This window comes from Sinocyclocheilus grahami, unplaced genomic scaffold, assembly GCF_001515645.1.
Source record: "Sinocyclocheilus grahami isolate Dianchi unplaced genomic scaffold, SAMN03320097.WGS_v1.1 scaffold414.1, whole genome shotgun sequence".
NCBI classification, from domain to species: domain Eukaryota; kingdom Metazoa; phylum Chordata; class Actinopteri; order Cypriniformes; family Cyprinidae; genus Sinocyclocheilus; species Sinocyclocheilus grahami.
Window position 1 is genome coordinate 866205 of NW_015505593.1, and position 18917 is coordinate 885121.

An 18917-nucleotide genomic window follows, 5' to 3' on the forward strand; every position below is an offset into this window, starting at 1 on the left:
ATCATGTGAGATCTGCTCCTTCTTTGGACATTTTTAAGTCTAGACTTAAATCTTATTTTTACTCTTTAGCCTTTGTATGTGTGTAGTTGTTGTTTTTATTAGTAGATTTGTTTGATCACTGTACAGCGCTTTGGATCAATTTACATTGTGTTTAAATGTGCTTTATAAATAAATGTTGTTGTTGTTGTGTGATGCTGCTGGCGTAGAACACCCATGCACTGCGTCTTGTTTACGAGCAGAGGAAAGCACTCGCATGCATCATGCTACTCTCCATAATGGCGGTAGATGGTAACTCGGGGGAGAAGAATTGTTGAATAAAGTCGTTATTTTAGTTTTTTTATTTGCACACAAAAAGTATTATCATAACTTCATAATATTACTGATGTCACATGGACTATTTTAATGATGACCTTACTACCTTTGTGGGCCTTGACTGTGGTAGTTACCTTGCTGTCTATGGAGGGTCAGAAAGCTCTCAGATCACATCAAAAAATATCTTAATTTGTGTTCCAAAGATGAATGAAGGTCTTATGGATTTGGAACGACATGAGGGTGAGTAATTAACAACAGAATTTTTGGGTGAACTATCCCTTTAAGCACCCTGAGATTTCACCGGAAATACATAGGCTACATGCCATGCATAGAGTCCATTGAGACTGTTTAGGTTTTTTGGAAATTAAAAAAAAAAAGGAGTGAATGGATTTTTATCATTGCAGGGTGGTTGTGCCCACCCACTGCTAAGACACATTTACATGCAAATACCGATAAAAGTGAATTTTGCATCTGATGTCCCCTTTAAAAGGTATAACGTTCCTAATAACCCAAAATAAAGTGCAAATGAGAAACTGAGATAACTGAATTTAACTGAAATTGTCATCTATTGTACAAACTAGAGTCTGAATGTTAAAGCAGTCTGTGCTGAATTAACGGAAGAACAATGTCAAGAAAAATAATACATTAAAATACTAACAGGTGTTTTGGTTTATTTTAAGCATCAACTTACAAGCAACATTTAAACATTTGGGTCTAGTTTGATCTAACATCATATTATTTAATTTTTTAATATAGTGTCAGCCCTTGCCTTGAGTGAAATATCACCCATGGCTTAAATGAAGTGTGTGACTGTATCAGTGGCTCCATCTGCTGGTGATTTAAAGAGCAGGTTCAGTTACACAGTATTGTGTAATCTGCTGTCTGTATGTCCACCGTGTGTCCAGACCACAGCAGATGAGTTACGGACTTTGATCTTGAAGTTAAAACATCATGGAGTTCAACCTGAACAGAATGAAGCTCTGCCATATGACCCTGACATTGCTCGCTGTCCCAGTGTGCTTCTGGCTTTCATCAGGTGAGCATTCAGATATTAAAAACAGACAATCAGTCTGTCTGGATCTGTATTTGTGAGATCAGCAGTGTGTCATTGTGTTTGTGTGTTTCTCATCAAAGTTTACATGTTAAACCAGAGAATATAAAAGTATTCAGACTTACTCAGTGTCTGCTGGACGGTAACTCTCTGTTCCTTCAACACCTGCAGTCTTCCTCAGTAAGTCTAAGGCAAACTGGGTATTAATGCATCGAGTCCGACAGGCTAACTCCTTACTGGAGGAGCTGAAGCTGGGAGATCTGCAGAGAGAGTGTCTTGAGGAGATCTGCTCGTATGAGGAGGCCAGAGAGATATTCACCGTCCCAGAACAACTGGTAAGGAAAACAGGACATTCAGAAAGATCTGCTCAGAGTTAGTGCTTAATTCAGAGTCAGTCTCTATTTCAGTCAGTTTCACAATGTGTCGCTCCCGACAGTAATGAAACCTTGTGTTTTAAAAAAGAAAAAAGCAACCAACAACAGCACAGAAACAGCAGAAGAGCTGAAGGAAATCTAACAGAATTCTCCTGTTGTGTTTCAGGAGGATTTCTGGAAGAGATACTCAGGTAAACTAGTGACTTCAAGTGCTTACAATGCAGCTTACACACATCTGATAAAAACAGATTCATGAGTAGTTGGACTCTAAATTACTTCAAAACTCTTGAAAAGATTTTCAAATGTTGCACAGAAAATTTTAAAGTTAGAAAATAACTCCATAGCAACTCTATAGCAATGATCTAGCAACCACTCTGAACTCCTTAGTAACAACCTGACAACCACTCAGAAATCCTTTGTAACAACCTGACGATTACTCTGAACGCCTTAGTAAGGCCCTGACAATCACTCAGAACTCTAAAGCTACACCCTGACAACCACTCAGAACTCCTCAGCAATGACCTGACAACCACTCAGAAATCCTTAGCAACACCCTAACAACCACTCAGAGCTCCTTAGCAATGCCCCGACAACCACTCAGAACTCCTCAGCAATGACTTGACAACCACTCAGAACTCCACAACTATGCCTTGACAACTACTCAGAACCTCTTAGCAACGACCTGACAACCACTCAGAACTCCTTAGCAATGAAATGACAACCACTCAGAACCCCTTAGCAACAACCTGAGCAAACCTGTGCAACACCCACTCAGAACCCCTTAGCAATGACCTGACAATCACTCAGAAGTCCTTAGTAATGACCTAACAGCCACTCAGAACTCCTTAGCAATGCCTTGACAACCACTCATAACTCCTTAACAATGCCCTAATAACCATTCAGAACTCCTTAGCAATGACTAGACAATGACTCAGAACTTCTTAGCAATGACCAGACAATGACTCAGAACTTCTTAGCAACACCCTATTAACCGCTCAGAGCTCCTTAGCAATGCCCTGACAACCACACAGAACTCCTCAGCAATGCCATGACAACCACTCAAAACTCCTTAGCTAAGCCCTGACAACCACTCAGAACTCCTTAGCAATGACCTGACAATCACTCAGAACTCTTTAGTAATGACCTGACAGCTCCTTAACAATGCCCTGACAACCCCTCAGAACTCCTCAGCAATGACTTGACAACCACTCAGATCTCCACAGCTACGCCCTAACAACCACTCAGAACTCCACAGCTACACTTTAACAACCACTCAGAACTCCACAGCTACACCTTAACAACCACTCAGAACTCCACAGCTATGCCTTAACAACCACTTAGAACTCCACAGCTACGCCTTAACAACCACTCAGAATTCCTAAGTAACGACCTGACAACCACTCAGAACTCCTCAGCAATGTCCTAACAATCACACAGAACTCCTCAGCAATGACCTGACAACCACTCAGAACTCCTGAGTAACAATCTGACAACCACTCAGAACTCCTTAGTAACAACATGACAAGTACTCTGAACTCCTTAGCAAGGCCCTGACAATCACCCAGAACTCTACAGCTACACCCCGAGAGCCACTCAGAACTCCTCAGCAATAACCTGACAACCACTCAGAAATCCTTAGCAACACTCTAACAACCACTCAGAGCTCCTTAGCAATGACTTGACAATCACTCATAACTCCACAACTATGCCTTGACAACTACTCAGAACCCCTTAGCAACAACCTGACAACCACTCAGAACTCCTTAGCAATGCCCTGACAACCACTCAGAAACCCTTAGCAACAACCTGAGCTATGCCCACTCAGAACCCCTTAGCAATGCCAAGACAACCACTCATAACTCCTTAACAATGCCCTAACAACCATTCAGAACTCCTCAGCAATGACCAGACAATGACTCAGAACCCCTTAGCAACAACCTGAGCAAACCTGTGCAACACCCACTCAGAACCCCTTAGCAATGACCTGACAATCACTCAGAAGTCCTTAGTAATGACCTAACAGCCACTCAGAACTCCTTAGCAATGCCTTGACAACCACTCATAACTTCTTAACAATGCCCTAACAACCATTCAGAACTCCTTAGCAATGACCAGACAATGACTCAGAACTTCTTAGCAATGACCAGACAATGACTCAGAACTTCTTAGCAACACCCTAATAACCGCTCAGAGCTCCTTAGCAATGCCCTGACAACCACTCAGAACTCCTCAGCAATGCCATGACAACCACTCAAAACACCTTAGCTACGCCCTGACAACGCCCTCGCTTGAATCCAAGGTAAATCAGCAACACTATCATCACTTATATTGAAGAAACTACATTGTAATCGGCTAAAATGCATGCTCAGGTTACTTTACTTCCTGAACAAGTGCGCACCTGAGTCCGTGTTGCTTTTATATGCACCACAGTTTGAGTGCAATCGAACTCAGACCACCTCCTTCAGGTAGTCTCGGGTTCTGTACCCCAGTGCGCACCCGCGTTCGCATGACAGCTTTCACACTAACCAGACGTACAGAACACTGACGTCAATCGAACCCAGGTGTGCACCAGACGTGCTAGTTTGAAAGGGCCCTTAGACTGCATAGAAATGCCCTGGCAGCCACCAACAGTGAGCTTTGCACAACTCTACTCACAGTGCCTTCAGGTCCTGTAAATGTGTGTTTGCCTCTTCAGAGGTGAATTACTGTCAGTCGGGACCGTGTCAGAACGGAGCCACGTGTGTCAATCAGATAAACACATACATCTGTATCTGTCCAGTCAACTATGAGGACGACACTGTGACAAAGATAACACACAAACATCACATCACAACACAACGATCTACATAAACAACATCTACTCATGTTTAAATCCTGTTGTACGTCCCACAGAAATATTGCCACCCACTTCCTATGAATGTTTGTACAGGAACGGTGGCTGTGAGCACTTCTGTGTAGAAATCAGTGATTCAACCCATCGCTGTGATTGTGCACCTGGATACACACTACACACAGACAACAGCAGCTGCGTGCTGAAGGGTCAGTCTGTAAACACAGACATCTTAGCAATCTGCTCTGTTCAAAATACTGTCCACTGCCTAGACTAGTAGTTAGTGCTTGAAGCAGGGGCGCAACCACACATTTGTTGAGGGACATACAAGATCAGTGAGGGTATTTTTTTCAAACACATGTTTTATATCTCACTTTTTAGTTAGGCAATTTTGGAGGGATTTACGGTTATTTTTATTATTTATTTGCCTCAAAGTTATTCATATTTATTATATTTATATATCAATTAGCAATCAACTTTCTTTTGTTGCTTTATATTTATATATAATATGAGAACATTATATGTAAAATTCACTTTAAAGAACAACTGCATTTTTTTTCATTTTTACTTAAGAGATAATTCATTGGAAATTAGTTATATGCACACGGAAGCGATCACTTACTTCTGCTAAAATCTCAGCCAGCTAAGCCACTTGTGCTATCATACCGCTGAGGTGAGAGCGAGGATTTCTGCCACCTGGTGGAAAACAAACAATATTAAAATCAAAATGTCATAATACTCCCACTATAATCTGTAGATGGCTGCAGAGGATCACTCATTGTCTCATTTACCACTTCCACCAGAGGTGGGACCAGGGCTGCGTTCCACTCCACTTGAAGTGCGTTCCACTTCGCGAAGTGGACGAGGGAAGTTTATATGGACAAACCCTCGACCCCTCGATTTTGACCGAGGGAGCGAGTCTGCTTCATATACACACTTCAGGCCGCTCTATAGACCACGACTATGGCTGTGTTCCAGTCCGTTTTTTATGCCCTTCACTCGCAAACTTCCCTCCGTCTCGTTCACTCGAATGTACGTCATTAATTACTTTGCACGAGTGGCCACTACTGGCAGAACCCTTGGAATGGGCTGAATTGGAACATCCTAAGCCCTTGATCACTTAGAATCTGCTATAGAGTTGGTTTGTTGTTTACATGTTTCCCCTTACGAATTTATTTGGTGCAGCATTCTATATGTATATAGGTATGTTTGGGCTGTTATAAATGTTTTAAAAAAATAATTTATACATTATAGAGTTGTTTGGGGTGGGGATAAATTAAACGCGATCGGTGATGACGTCATAATCGTGTTGCATTTTGGTCTGTGGAGTGGCCTGAAGTGTTTATATGAAGCAGACTCGCTCCCTCTGTCAAAATCGAGGGGTCGAGGGTCTGTCCATATAAACTTACGTTGTTCACTTCACGAAGTGGAATGCACTTCAAAATGGCAGCAGTGATTCCCCCGAGGGGGAAGTGCTTAGGGAAGTTCGCGAGTGCGTGTCTAAAAGTGGAGTGGAACGCAGCCTATGACGTCATCACACGTACAGTATATAACAGCAATTTTGCGATCGCAAACATACTATGTGACTAGGCATATCTCGCCCTCAGATTCACCAGTAAAGGTGAGTAATGAAGCCAAACAAGTTAGGACGGCAAGTAGGCTAGTTAAGTAGTACTATGTTAATCACAATATTTCAAATCATATACAGGTGCATCTCAATAAATTAGAATGTCGTGGAAAAGTTCATTTATTTCAGTAATTCAACTCAAATTGTGAAACTCGTGTATTAAATAAATTCTTATGAAACAAAGCGACATATTTGTACTAGACAAGTGTAAAATTACCGTGAATTAAAAATATATATATTCTGAACCCCATGGATTTACACAAACTGAGAAAGTCAAAAAGTGTTACTTTGTGCCCCGCTCTCCCCTACCTCTGTAAATAAATACAATATAAATTGTATATGTGTACGTTCCCTTGGAACTGGAATCATGGCGGAATTTCATGTGAAGTCCACTTCGCAGGGCACTTACGGTCGAATAAGACAATGCGTGAATGCTGCCTGAACAAGAAACCTCTTTACTGAAGTGAAAGTGTTGACTGGTGTCACTATCTCGCGAACGCGCCAGCGGATCTCCACCAAATTCGGGGGATCCCTTCAGCTCGAGGAGCCCTCTCGAACACCACCCTCCGCGCGTCGGTAGCCCCCCCGGGATCACTAGATCGGTCGGCGCCGGACCGCGAATTTAACCACCCCGTAATTTTCCGAACCCTAGGGGCTATCCATGCGGGGGTGGTCTCATTCGAAAGAGGGCCTCTAGACGTACACTCGATTCGCGTTCGAGAGGGTTCCTTGAGCTGAAGAGATCCCCTGAATTTGGTGCGGATTCGCCGCGCCGTTACGGAGATATGGCCGTTCAAAGTTTCAATGGTTTTCCATTGACTTAAGCTTTAAAGCGTTTCATCCAGGTCGCCAGTAGCAAATATGTTCTGTAAAAAAAAAATTCATATCGGCGGCATATTTGCCGATACCAATATATCGGCGATAGGCTCATATCAGCCGATAATATCGGCAAAACGATATATCGATCAGGCTCTAGATATAATAATTAGTGGTGTTTCATGGAGGGATGAAACATTGTTTGTGAACAAATCGTAGGCCTAAGTGAATGAATAATTTCTTTTATGTTCACTGTTTCATTTGTAAACGATTCAGTGATTTTAATGAATCAATTGAGTAAAATATTTAATAACTAGCTTATATGTAAATCAGACGCTCATTTAATGAATCACAGTTGTCTAGTCGCCCCGTGGCTTAAATTATTGGCAGTTTAGCGTTAAAGCTGCAGTCCGCAAGTTTTGCCTTTTTGTCGCCATCTCTGCTTGAAAACCTGCAATTGCAGCTATTTGCGGAATTATCTTCCTTGCGTGGGTTGTGCACGGCTCCAGTGTGGATGAATCTAATGTGTGGTTATCAGTCACCACACCGGTGTGGATACTGCACTTTGTATTCACAGATTCTACATCTTGAAAGTATGACCCAAATAAGAGTTTTCAATGGAGAATGTCATCTGAACAAGTAAGTAACAGCTGCCACTTTTGTTCTGATCAACTGAGGAAAAAAGCATTACGTTACAATAAACTGCGCAATCAATGGTGATTAAATCTAACAATCGGTTAGCTCATATCACATCAAACCGTGCCAATTATTATTATTAATAATTGTTGACGTTATAAATTGTTGACGTTAATAACATCAATAACATCAGCATTGCGTGAGTGCATGTATTTGGTGTGTATTAGCGTTACCTGTAGATTTCAATTTCTGTACAGTCTAATCTCTAATTGTCACACCATTCGAATTTCATATAAAGAAATTGTTCTTGTAACCCAAAAAGCAAATTAAAGTTCTTTACAACTTGTTCTCTTTTAAATAAATCTTTTTTTTGTACGTAGCTGCTGTGAGAAAAGGCTATAAACGATCCGTCACCTGCAGCATCCTTACGTGCGATATAGCATACTAGCTGGGACAAATTCTTTATGCCTACAGGCGTGACGTAATGACACAGCGCCATGCTCGAATTTCCCACAAAAACCTACCTGTACCACTCAACTTAGAAAACTTTATTACAAGCTTAAAGTTGTGAATCGAGCCAAAGTAAGGCGATAGTTTTTAACACTGGCTGTACTTGCTAAAAAAATTATTTTGGATCATTTTTAACCAAAAAAGTTATGGACTGCAGCTTTAAAGGGGTCCTATTACGCTTTTTCACTTTTTTAATTTTAGTCAGTGTGTAGTGTGTATGTTTGGGCATAAAAAAGATCTAGAAAGTTACAAATCTCAAAGTCCACTCTGAAGGGAGATATTTCGTTTTTGTTTTTTTTTTAAATCAATTTTCAAGAACTACAGCAAACGGCTCGTTTGGACTACAGCGTTTGGTTTCGGGCTTTGTGATATCACAAAGCGGCTCATTAGAATTTCATTACAAAGAATTCCCGCCTACAGAAATTCGAATGGTTGGGGGGTGGGGAGGGGAGGGGCGAGGTTGTGGTTAAAACGCTTGGTTGAGTGAGTGCATCAGACGAGACGACGAAGAAGAAGAGCTGCTGCAGAGGTAGAGCATCAGAGAAAACCAAGAAGAAGAGCTGCTGCAGAGTTAGTGCGTCAGAGAAAACCAAGAAGAAGAGCTGCTGCAGAGTTAGAGTTTAGCTGCTGTGCTGTAGCGTCACAGTTCATGCACGGAGCTCACTTCTAACGAGATGATGATCTGAATCAGGTGTGTTAACAAAGAGAGACGTGCAAAACATGTAGAGCGGGGGTACACGAGGACTGGAATTGAGAACCGCTGGTCTAGAACAATTCTTACAAGTATAACACGACGTAGCTGGGCGCCGCCGGTGTGCCTACACGAACAGAAAATAATGTGTTTGAATTTTAAAGACGTGGGCAACGCTGCGCTTCTTGTCCGGCGCGCGACCGCCTGAAACGCAGTTTTTTTAACCACCGAAAGCGGATGATGTCAGGAAACAGTGGTTGCAATTTACTTTTTAACTCTGTTCCTGAGCATTATAACCCCAATTTGCTATTGTGTGCTGCACATTTTACTGAGGACACCTTCCACATCACGAGTGAGAAGTAGGGATGGGCGGATCGATCCTTAAGTATGGATACTTTCGATACTGATGTTGTATAGAAAGGATCGATCCTCACATAAAAATATCGATTCTGAAGTGCAGTATCGATTTACTTATCAAGAAATTCGGTGCATAAAATAAGCTTCTAAGTGGAAAAATAGACTATATTAGCGAATAATTGTGTTGGATAGAACCATTTCTCCTGCTCATCGGAACACACGCAAATGCTGACAAACAGAACCAATCAATCACAGACAGCGTTCGCTGCTGTCAATGCATGGCTCACAGTGCTTGTTCAAATAGGGCTGCGTTTCCCAAAAGCATCATAAGTAGATCTTAAGAAACCATTGCCACATTATTACATTACATTACATTGTTACTATATATAACATTAATTCTGCAAAATGTATCACGGTTTCCACACAAATATGAAGGAGCAATAAATGTTTCTTGAGCAGCAAATATTATACGTTTCACCTTTAGGGATACAACAGGCTGGCAGCCTTTTACAAAACTTAACCATGGTTTTATTACAGTAACCACAGTTTACCACAGTATTTGTAGTAAAACTGCAGTAACCATAAATTTACCATGATAATATTAATAATAATAATACATTTTAGTACTTATGTAACACCATGTTTATTTTTCATGAGGTACCCTCAAAGGTGCACCTTTGTAACTTATCTACCCTTAAAACATTTATACTTGTATGGTACTAATATGCTCACTTTTAAGTGTATAGTTGCACCTTTGAGGTTACTGCCCCATTAAAGGGCTAAAATATATATAGTATATTTTATTTCTGAAAGTATAAACAAAAAAGGCCTATGAAATGTTAAAAAACATGGCTTTAAAATCTAATATTAAGTGAGTATAATTACTGATTATATATTCTTTTAATAATTTAAAAGATCAGTTTAGTTTAGAAGTATCGGTATCGGTATCGATGATACTGGGCTTGAAAATATCAGTATTGGATCGAAAATAAAATAAGAGGTATCGCCCATCCCTAGTGAGAAGTGCCGGTTTCGCCAAAAGCTTTTGTTGAAAGACAGAGCAAGAGGCGGGGCAGTACTGAAACGCCGTCTAAGCTGTTCGCCAATCACAACGCACTGGGACAGCTAACCAATCACATCACATTTTGTTTTTCGGAAGGCGGACCTTCATCAAAGCCGGAACTAATCGAGCCGTTTGTGCCAGCCTGGGGAGAAAGGTATTTTAATAATGTAAATTATGTGAAAAATAATGAGTTTTTCGAACCACCAAGCATGAGAGCATGTTCTAGTACACCCCCAAAACAAAATCAAGACTTTGTAAAAGAGCATAATAGGACCCCTTTAAGTAATTAAGTTAAAAATGATCTGATCACAAAACACAGCTTCTTTTCATTTTTTAAGGTATTGTGTTCATGATTATGTTCCGATTCAAATTAGTAATCAATAATTAATTATTATTTTACTACTTTGCACCCCCAACACTTTGAAAACCCCTGAGGTAGACTGCCTCTGCTTGCATTCACGTGATTTGTCGAGATGAGAGGTAATTCACATAGTGCCCCCTCCTGGGTAGTCTGATTTATATAGTGTCATTACTTAAAGCTGCTTTTCCACTATTGGGCCTAACGGTTCTAAGAACTGTCAGGTATGGTTCCAGTTGTATTTCCACGTGAGCCTGGTACGGTGCGGCACGATTACAAACTGTTCTTGGCCCGGAATTCTCTGCACTTCTATATAAAATATAGAAGTGCCGGTACTATGTAGCGGTGCATACCGACCCTCTTTGAGCCAGGGGCGCCACTATGGTTTCTGGGCCCCTTGACACAGGCCTCCCTCAGTAGAAATCGTGTTCGGGCCCCCTCTCCCTCACCAGACCCTTGGAATCGTCCTAACCTCCCCCCATTACGGCAACCCTGCTCGAAGCACTGATGGTACTACACGAAACTGTGCACTATACGACATACACAGAGCTTTTTATCTCAGAAATAATGATTTAGCATTTGTAATGATTAGTTTTCTTTAAAAGCATCTGAGCTTTTGCAATGTGACCTAATAAATCAGGAAAAATCAATAAGGCTATCACTGCTGATTAGTAATGGAGGGTGGAGTCAAGCACAATGTATTGTGGGATGCAGTATGTGACACAGTGTACTGGGGTTCTATACTGCATACTTTGACATGCAGTTGGTCATGCAGGTGATCCATGTATACTGAAAATTCAAATACTGAGCATTATGCAAAACTCCCAGATGTAGTATTTTAGTATGCTATTTCTAACAGCCACTGCATCTGAAATGACATGCTGTTCAAGTATGAACTTACTTCACTGCTGTTAAATAAGTAATTTCTTTATAGTATTAATGTGCGTAGTATGAAATTTAGACATACTACATCCATGTTGTCAATGTCAATTTATCCAAAGCAACACTGCATTCAGGGTATACATTTTATCAGTGGTTCCATTCCCTGGGAATCGAACCCATGATCTTGCCATTAATAGATCATAATATAATGATCTACTGATTGAGCTTCAGGAATGCTCTAGTGTAGTATAACACTAGTTATACTACACTAAAATAATTGTGTTTTGTGCTGTAAGGCCACTCTGTTGTTTATGTAAACTCATGTTGTATTTCACATCATATGCTCAGATCGTTTCCCATGCGGAAGGCTGGTGGAGAAGGTTGTGGGTCCGAGGATAGTGAATTGGTGACGTGTGCCCTAAAGGACAGTGTCCATGGCAGGTGAGGGTTCATGAGGAAATCAGATGAACAGCATTTATGCCATAGAAGTTATGTATATGCAGTTATGCCATAGAAGAACAATTTTGTTTCCCCCAAAGAACCTTTCAGAGATCTCTGTTTGGTGGTTTCTCAGACGTCTCGGTGTGTATCCTCTACAGGCTTTAATAGAACTTGAAGAACAATATAAATGCGGTGGTGTTATTCTAGATTCCCGGTGGATTCTCACTGCTGCTCATTGCGTTTGGGAAAAGGATCCAACCCTCTTACAAGTGACAGTCGGTAAGAAATTACTTGGTCAGGAACTACCGTCATTATGGGTTTTGCCTGGAGTTGTTAATGCTGCATTTACATAATGCTAGATTTACTACAATTGCAAGTTACATGTTTGTCAAATTAGAACTGGGAAGAAACTGGGAGAATGCTCTGACTTCTCCCAGTTGACAGTTGTGATGTCATCATAAAACAACCAAAATGGCAGTGGATTCAACAGTTAGTTGTGTTGCAACCTGTCCTAGTTTCATCGCTTAATTTTTCTTTACTCTTTTGCTGTTCTGTAAATTCAGCAAGTCACCTCATAGTAGAATGTCATAACTGTGAGTTGTTGTTCATATAATGCTGTTTCTGTTGACATTGCTTTTCCCAGAGTTCCCAGAGTCAAGTGTTCTGTAGTTCTCTGTAACTTTCCTTTCAGTCTCATTTTGTCTTCTGCTGTAGGTGAACACATCCGTGGGAAAGATGAAGGAACAGAACAGATAAGGAAAGTGTCTAAAGTGTTCATCCACCCATGGTACAACCACTCCAGCACTGACAGTGACATTGCACTGCTGCGTCTGCTCAGCCCCATCAGGCTCGACCCCTTCGCTATTTCTGTATGCCTTCCTCCTGCTAATGGCACATTTGGACGCACCATAGGAGCCATTCGCATGTCCACCGTCAGCGGATGGGGTCGCCTGGCACAATCCGGTCTACCGTCTCCGGTTCTTCGGAGGCTGGAGGTGCAGGGTGTCTCTTTAGATGAGTGTAGAACAAAGTCGGATCTGAAGGTGACCAGAAACATGCTGTGTGCTGGCTTCATAGAAGGCAGCCATGACTCCTGTCAGGGGGACAGTGGAGGGCCGCTGGCCACCCGCTATAAGAACACCTGGTTTCTGACAGGAATTGTGAGTTGGGGTAAAGGCTGCGCACGCGCTGACATCTACGGCATCTACACGCGTGTGTCTGTCTTTGTGGAGTGGATTTTGAAGTCTGTAGCTGTCGCATGAATTCAAGAGTTTCTGAATGTTATTAAAGGTGAAGTGTGTTCAGATATGAGTTCATTGTTCAGAGTCACTGTAAGAGGCAGTTCACACAAATTAAGTTTGAGATGTGAGATGTGGGCAGTGCAATGGAGGGGGAAAAAAAGTATTTTAAAAAAATTGTACTTACTTTGAGCGCTGCAGTTTTAGAATAGCAATGTCATGTGTAAGACACTGCAAGTGTAATGGTCAGATACATCCATCTAGCGTGTTTAAACAACAGAAAAGTAGCGCAGTGGAATACAAAAACATGTTCTGTGTTAATGGCCCCCAAGTCATGGTAGTTTGACTTCCTGAAAAGTGAAACACTGTGTGACAATTTTACAACAATGATTTTATTTTATTATTTTTTTGAGTAGCCCAACATGTGAATGTCTGACTCAACCAATCATATGTGTTTGGGGCTAGACTTATGATTTTCACCCTATCCACCTTATTTTTCAATGCGGAAGTAAGCTGTTCTCTGTGAATGCGTGAGATTTTCGCTTCATTAGCCACGGTATACCCAATAGGGAAATAACAAGAAAAATAACAAAGTGCAATAAATGGTAAAATTGTTTGTGCTAGAACCCAGTGTGTTTATAATTAAGATAACACATTAAAATCATATGGTAAGAAACAGCAGTTTGCAGTTCCAAGCAGAAAAATGTGTTGTTTTGTACAGCTTAAAATAGCTGGAAGCGGATGATACCGGAAACCGGTCAATTTACAAATGTAAATTTAATTTCTCTTACGGAGAAATTAAGGTGGACAGCATTGTGGAGAAAACACTGGCACTGGTAAACACCAGAAAATGTAATAATCTATTTATTTTTGCAATTCATTTTGGTGCAGAAAAAAAACATACTGTACCTTTAAAGACACATTAAGACACATGTAAGTGAGTATATATGATAAAGGATGGCAGGAAATTATGAAAGTTGTATTATGTATCACTGGAATATGCACATATATTGCCACAAGTAAAAAAAATTTAATGTTGTCCTGTGTCCTGGCATATTTGTGGTTCAACAAGGGAGGGTTTTCAAACTTTGAGGGGTGGAGAATATTTAGACTTTAGACCTTTGAACCTGCAGCAGAAGACATGATCAGACAAACGAAACCACTGGTCAACATGCGTCTCCTGTCAGTGTTTTATATCTTCTTGGGTCTTTACTGCTGTAATTCAGCTGCAGGTAACTAAACCAACTACAGATCCACATTATACAACCCAATCCAGTAATATGTATAATGGTAGTGTTTTTGATTATAATACAGTCTTATGTGTCTGTGTTGTTCTCAGTATTCGTGGGAAAGGACGAGGCTCATGGGGTTTTGTTCCGGACTAAACGGGCAAACTCTGGCTGGTTTGAAGAGCTGAAGATGGGTAATCTGGAGAGGGAGTGTCTGGAGGAGAAGTGTTCATATGAGGAGGCGCGGGAGGTGTTTGAACACACAGAGGCTACAGTCAGTATTACATGTGAAAAACACACATTCAGTGACAGACAGTATTGTACCAGGTTTGATATACAGTATATGATGTCTAGAAAACTAATATTCTCTATTTGAATGTGTTGGTAAACTTGACCTTAATCTGCATAAATCTTTGCTTTAGTTGTGTATTTTATAGTGCTGTCAAATTGATTAATCGCATCCAAAATAAAAGTTTGTTTACATAATATATGCGTGTGTACTGTGTATATTTATATGTATATATAAATACACACGTATACATATATTTAATAAATATATGTAATATGCTTATATTTATGCATAATATAAATCATATACAAATTTGATAGATATTTGTACATATTTCTTAAATATATTATGTATGTGTGTATATTTATATGCACATATGCATGTATAACTTTTCACAGCAGACACACATATATTATGTAAACACAAACTTTTATTTTGGATGCGATTAATCGATTTGACAGCACCAGTATTTTATTACTGTAATACAAGCAACTAGTTATGTCAAACGTCTTAACTAATTTCTCCATACAGAATGAGTTCTGGAAGATCTACAATGGTGAGATTTTGAAATTGATTTTGAAAAAGCCATATCTTCATGATATTGTCCTTCATTCTGCATTGTTTAAGATGAATTTTTGTATTTGTACGCAGTTAAAGATCACTGCGAATCAAATCCATGTGAGAATAATGGGCTCTGCACAACCCAAAACGCAGAATCATACATGTGTCTGTGTGTGCCGGGCTTCAGCGGACGCAACTGTGAGCAGTGTAAGAGCATCAGCGCAAATGCAGCATTACTGGAACTTTACACACAGTAGTACTACAATGTAGTCAATTCAGCTATTTTTTAACTTAATTAAATTTTTCATAGTAGTGCCTACTATGAACAGAGTTTGACATTCAGAAAGAGTATCATGATAACCAGGTCCTTGAATTTAAGAAACAAACTAATTCCTTATTCAGGATCAAGAACATTTTCTGGCTTTTACTCCTCAGCGATTAAAGACATTCCTGACTCCTGCCTGCATGATAACGGGCAGTGTGAGCACTTCTGCATGGAGGAGGATGGTCAGCGTAACTGTTCCTGTGCTGATGGATATTTCTTAGGGTCAAATGGTCAGAACTGCCTGACACTTGGTGAGAATATCACTAAACACATTGGTAATTTTGAATCAGGTGAAAGTTAGCTAGTCACATTAATTCACCATCAATATATGTAGGCTATCTGTTTACCATTCAGTGTAGTCGTATGTCTTCAGCATGGATTCTGTATGCTAAGCGATTCCAGCTCTCTGTTACAGAGGCTTTTCCGTGTGGGAAGGTTCCTCTTCTTCAGGGTGGAGGTGCTGCTACGAACCCTCAGGTCGATGTGAGATCTCGTATCGTTGGTGGAGCCGAATGTCCTAAAGGACACTGTCCCTGGCAGGTATTAGCAGTCACCATCACAGAATCCACGTTCATGGGTTATTCTTGACTTTACTGTCAAATATCTGTGTGTTGATGGACAGGTGTTGTTGAAGTATGGTCAGAAGGGTTTCTGTGGAGGTGTGATCTACAAACCCACCTGGATCCTCACAGCTGCACACTGTTTAGAAAAACTCAATGTCAAGTTTCTCAAGATAGTCGCAGGTACAGTTACTTCAGGAACAGGTTGTGAATGAAATTATTATACATATGCAAACATCATGAGATCACAACAATCGCAGCTTTGTGTGCCAAATTTCATGTGAGCAGAATTCATGGTAACACTTTGTTTTGATAGTCTACTTTAGACATTCTGCTAACTATATGTAACTTTGCAAGTACATCAGCTTACTCTACTAGCACTAACTATAACCTAACGCTCTACTAATACTCTAATGAGAGTTAGTTTACAGTTAATTGTAATAAGTAGCATGTCTAAAGTGGGCTATCGAAATAAAGTGTAACCAAATTAGAGCTGCACGACATTGGAAAAAACTCGCATTGCGATATTTTGTTTTTCTGCAATATATATTGCAATATTAAAATAAAAAATAAAATAAAAAAATCACCAGATGACTTTTTAAAAAAACTCAATGATAGGGTTGATTTTGTAGGTGAGTAAATCAGCATAGAAATAACAAACAAATTACAAGGATAGATAAATATAATAGAACAAAGATACAAATGAAATAAACAGTGCTTTATATTTTTCAGGTAAGTATTCCTGTAAACAGTATTCTATTCACGTACAGAAATTGAATAATTAATGTAAAATAACTGCATATTCTGCACTCTATAAATTAAATCTAATAAATCATACATTTTGACAATTTTGTGCGTAAGTGTCATTTCAGGCACAAACAGACGAAGTGAACGGAATTGCACGGAATTTCCATTTTGCACCTTCTCGCGTTCGAATGGTTTAATATCACTTGAATGTTTAAACCGACAGGACCTAAAACACATGCAAATGATGAACCTTCATTGTATGATGTTAAACTTTGCAATTAATCCAAGAATCACCTGCGTTTCGAATCCTGGTAGGCCTACCTGGTCCATATGGATTAACGATCACTATACTAGCGCACATCGCGATATCAATGCTGAAACAATATATCGTGCAGCACTAAACCAAATTCACTTCTTAGCCAAATCGCTGACAATCAGTTATATGTGAATGTCACAGCTGCAGCACTCTATTTAGTGACAGCTCTACATGTGTAGATCTATTGTGTATTGTCTGTTGTCCTGTGACTCAGGTGAGCATAACATCGAGGTGGATGAAGGCACAGAGCAGGTCATCCAGGTGGAACAGATGCTCATGCACCCCGGCTACGTCTCTAAGACCTCAGACAATGACATCGCCCTACTGTATCTCCACAAGCCCATCGTCTATAGTGCCTACGCCGTTCCTGTTTGTCTGCCGCTGCGAGACATGGCTGAGCGCGAGCTGTGGGCCGTTAGCAAGCACACAGTGAGTGGTTGGGGCAAACGCAGCGAGGACGGGCCCACATCACGCTTACTGCGCCGGTTGCAGGTGCCCCGCATCCGCACGCAGGAGTGCATCGAGAGCAGCAACGTGACGCTCACCAACAACATGTTCTGTGCCGGTTACATCGAGGGTAAGCAGGACTCATGTAAAGGGGACAGCGGTGGGCCGCTGGTGACCCATTACAGGGACACCACCTTCCTGCTGGGTATCGTGAGCTGGGGGAAAGGCTGCGCCCGCCCGGGATCCTATGGCATCTACACGCGTGTCTCCAACTACCTGCAATGGATCCATGAACTAACGGCCAATTCTACAGCTGCGACACAATGAAGTGCTAAAGCACATCGAATCCTCTATTTATGTCTGATCATGTCTGATTTTCTTCTGTATGATTGATATTTTTATCCATCATTACCTCATTAACAAATAAATAATTCAGTAGTATGTAAATGATCTATGCTTATTGGGTTTATATTCGTGTTTAAAGGTGCAATTGTATTTACTGCTACTTTAAATTGTGTAGGTGAAATTCAGATTCAAATAGAAATCTATGCAATAAGTTTTGCATTAGGGCAAAAATGTTCCCCAAGCATATTTCGCTCATGTTCATGTTGGCCATGCTAATTCACTGCAGCGACCGGCAGAAAGCTGCTAGGTTTGTAAATGACTTCTGTTGACAATGGACCTTTTTTTGGCCACAAAATTGCACTGAAATACCGCTAATATGACTACACCTTAAAGGGGTCATATGATGCTGCTAAAAAGAACATTATTTTGTGTATTTGGTGTAATGCAATGTGTTTATGCAGTTTAAGGTTAAAAAAACACTATTTTCCACATACTGTACATTATTGTTTCTCCTCTATGCCCCACCTTTCTGAAACGCGTAAATTTTTACAAAGCTCATCGGTCTGAAAAAGCGAGGTGTGCTGTTATTGGCCAGCTATCCAGTGTGTTGTGATTGGCTGAATACCTCAAGCGTGTGACAGAAATGTTACGCCCCTTAGCATACTGTGTTTCCATCATACAGTCTATGGTTTCCATGTTTCCCGGCGCGACGAGACAAAACCAATAAAACCCATTACAAACGAGACATTTGTTGCATCCAGTGGGGACATAATTATTGATTGTAATGACTTATACTGTGTTTTTACGCTTTGCGTTGCGTATTGCGCTGCGTAAACATAAAACCATATCTGCATTTGTGATCGGAGAAATGACAAACAATAAGCGCTACTCTACACTGCTCAAACTTGTTTG

The 18917-nt window shown here is 40.5% G+C and overlaps 2 protein-coding genes across 2 annotated transcripts; both read left to right on the forward strand.

Annotated features, from left to right (window-relative positions):
• The first annotated feature begins 1206 nt into the window (after positions 1-1206).
• On the forward strand, positions 1207-14234 carry LOC107551096 (coagulation factor VII-like). Its single transcript, XM_016232588.1, is given in 7 exon segments — positions 1207-1348; positions 1535-1698; positions 1904-1928; positions 11856-11911; positions 11913-11948; positions 12107-12227; positions 12663-14234. Coding segments are annotated over 7 exon segments (1035 nt in total). The 5' UTR covers positions 1207-1263; the 3' UTR covers positions 13211-14234.
• An 85-nt stretch (positions 14235-14319) lies between these two features.
• Positions 14320-18123, forward strand: LOC107551097 (coagulation factor VII-like). Its single transcript, XM_016232589.1, has 8 exons — positions 14320-14418; positions 14526-14689; positions 15236-15260; positions 15356-15472; positions 15701-15841; positions 16006-16130; positions 16213-16333; positions 17428-18123. Exons 1-8 carry the CDS (start codon positions 14328-14330, stop codon positions 17985-17987), a joined length of 1344 nt encoding a protein of 447 aa, XP_016088075.1. The 5' UTR covers positions 14320-14327; the 3' UTR covers positions 17988-18123.
• Positions 18124-18917: the final 794 nt, after the last annotated feature.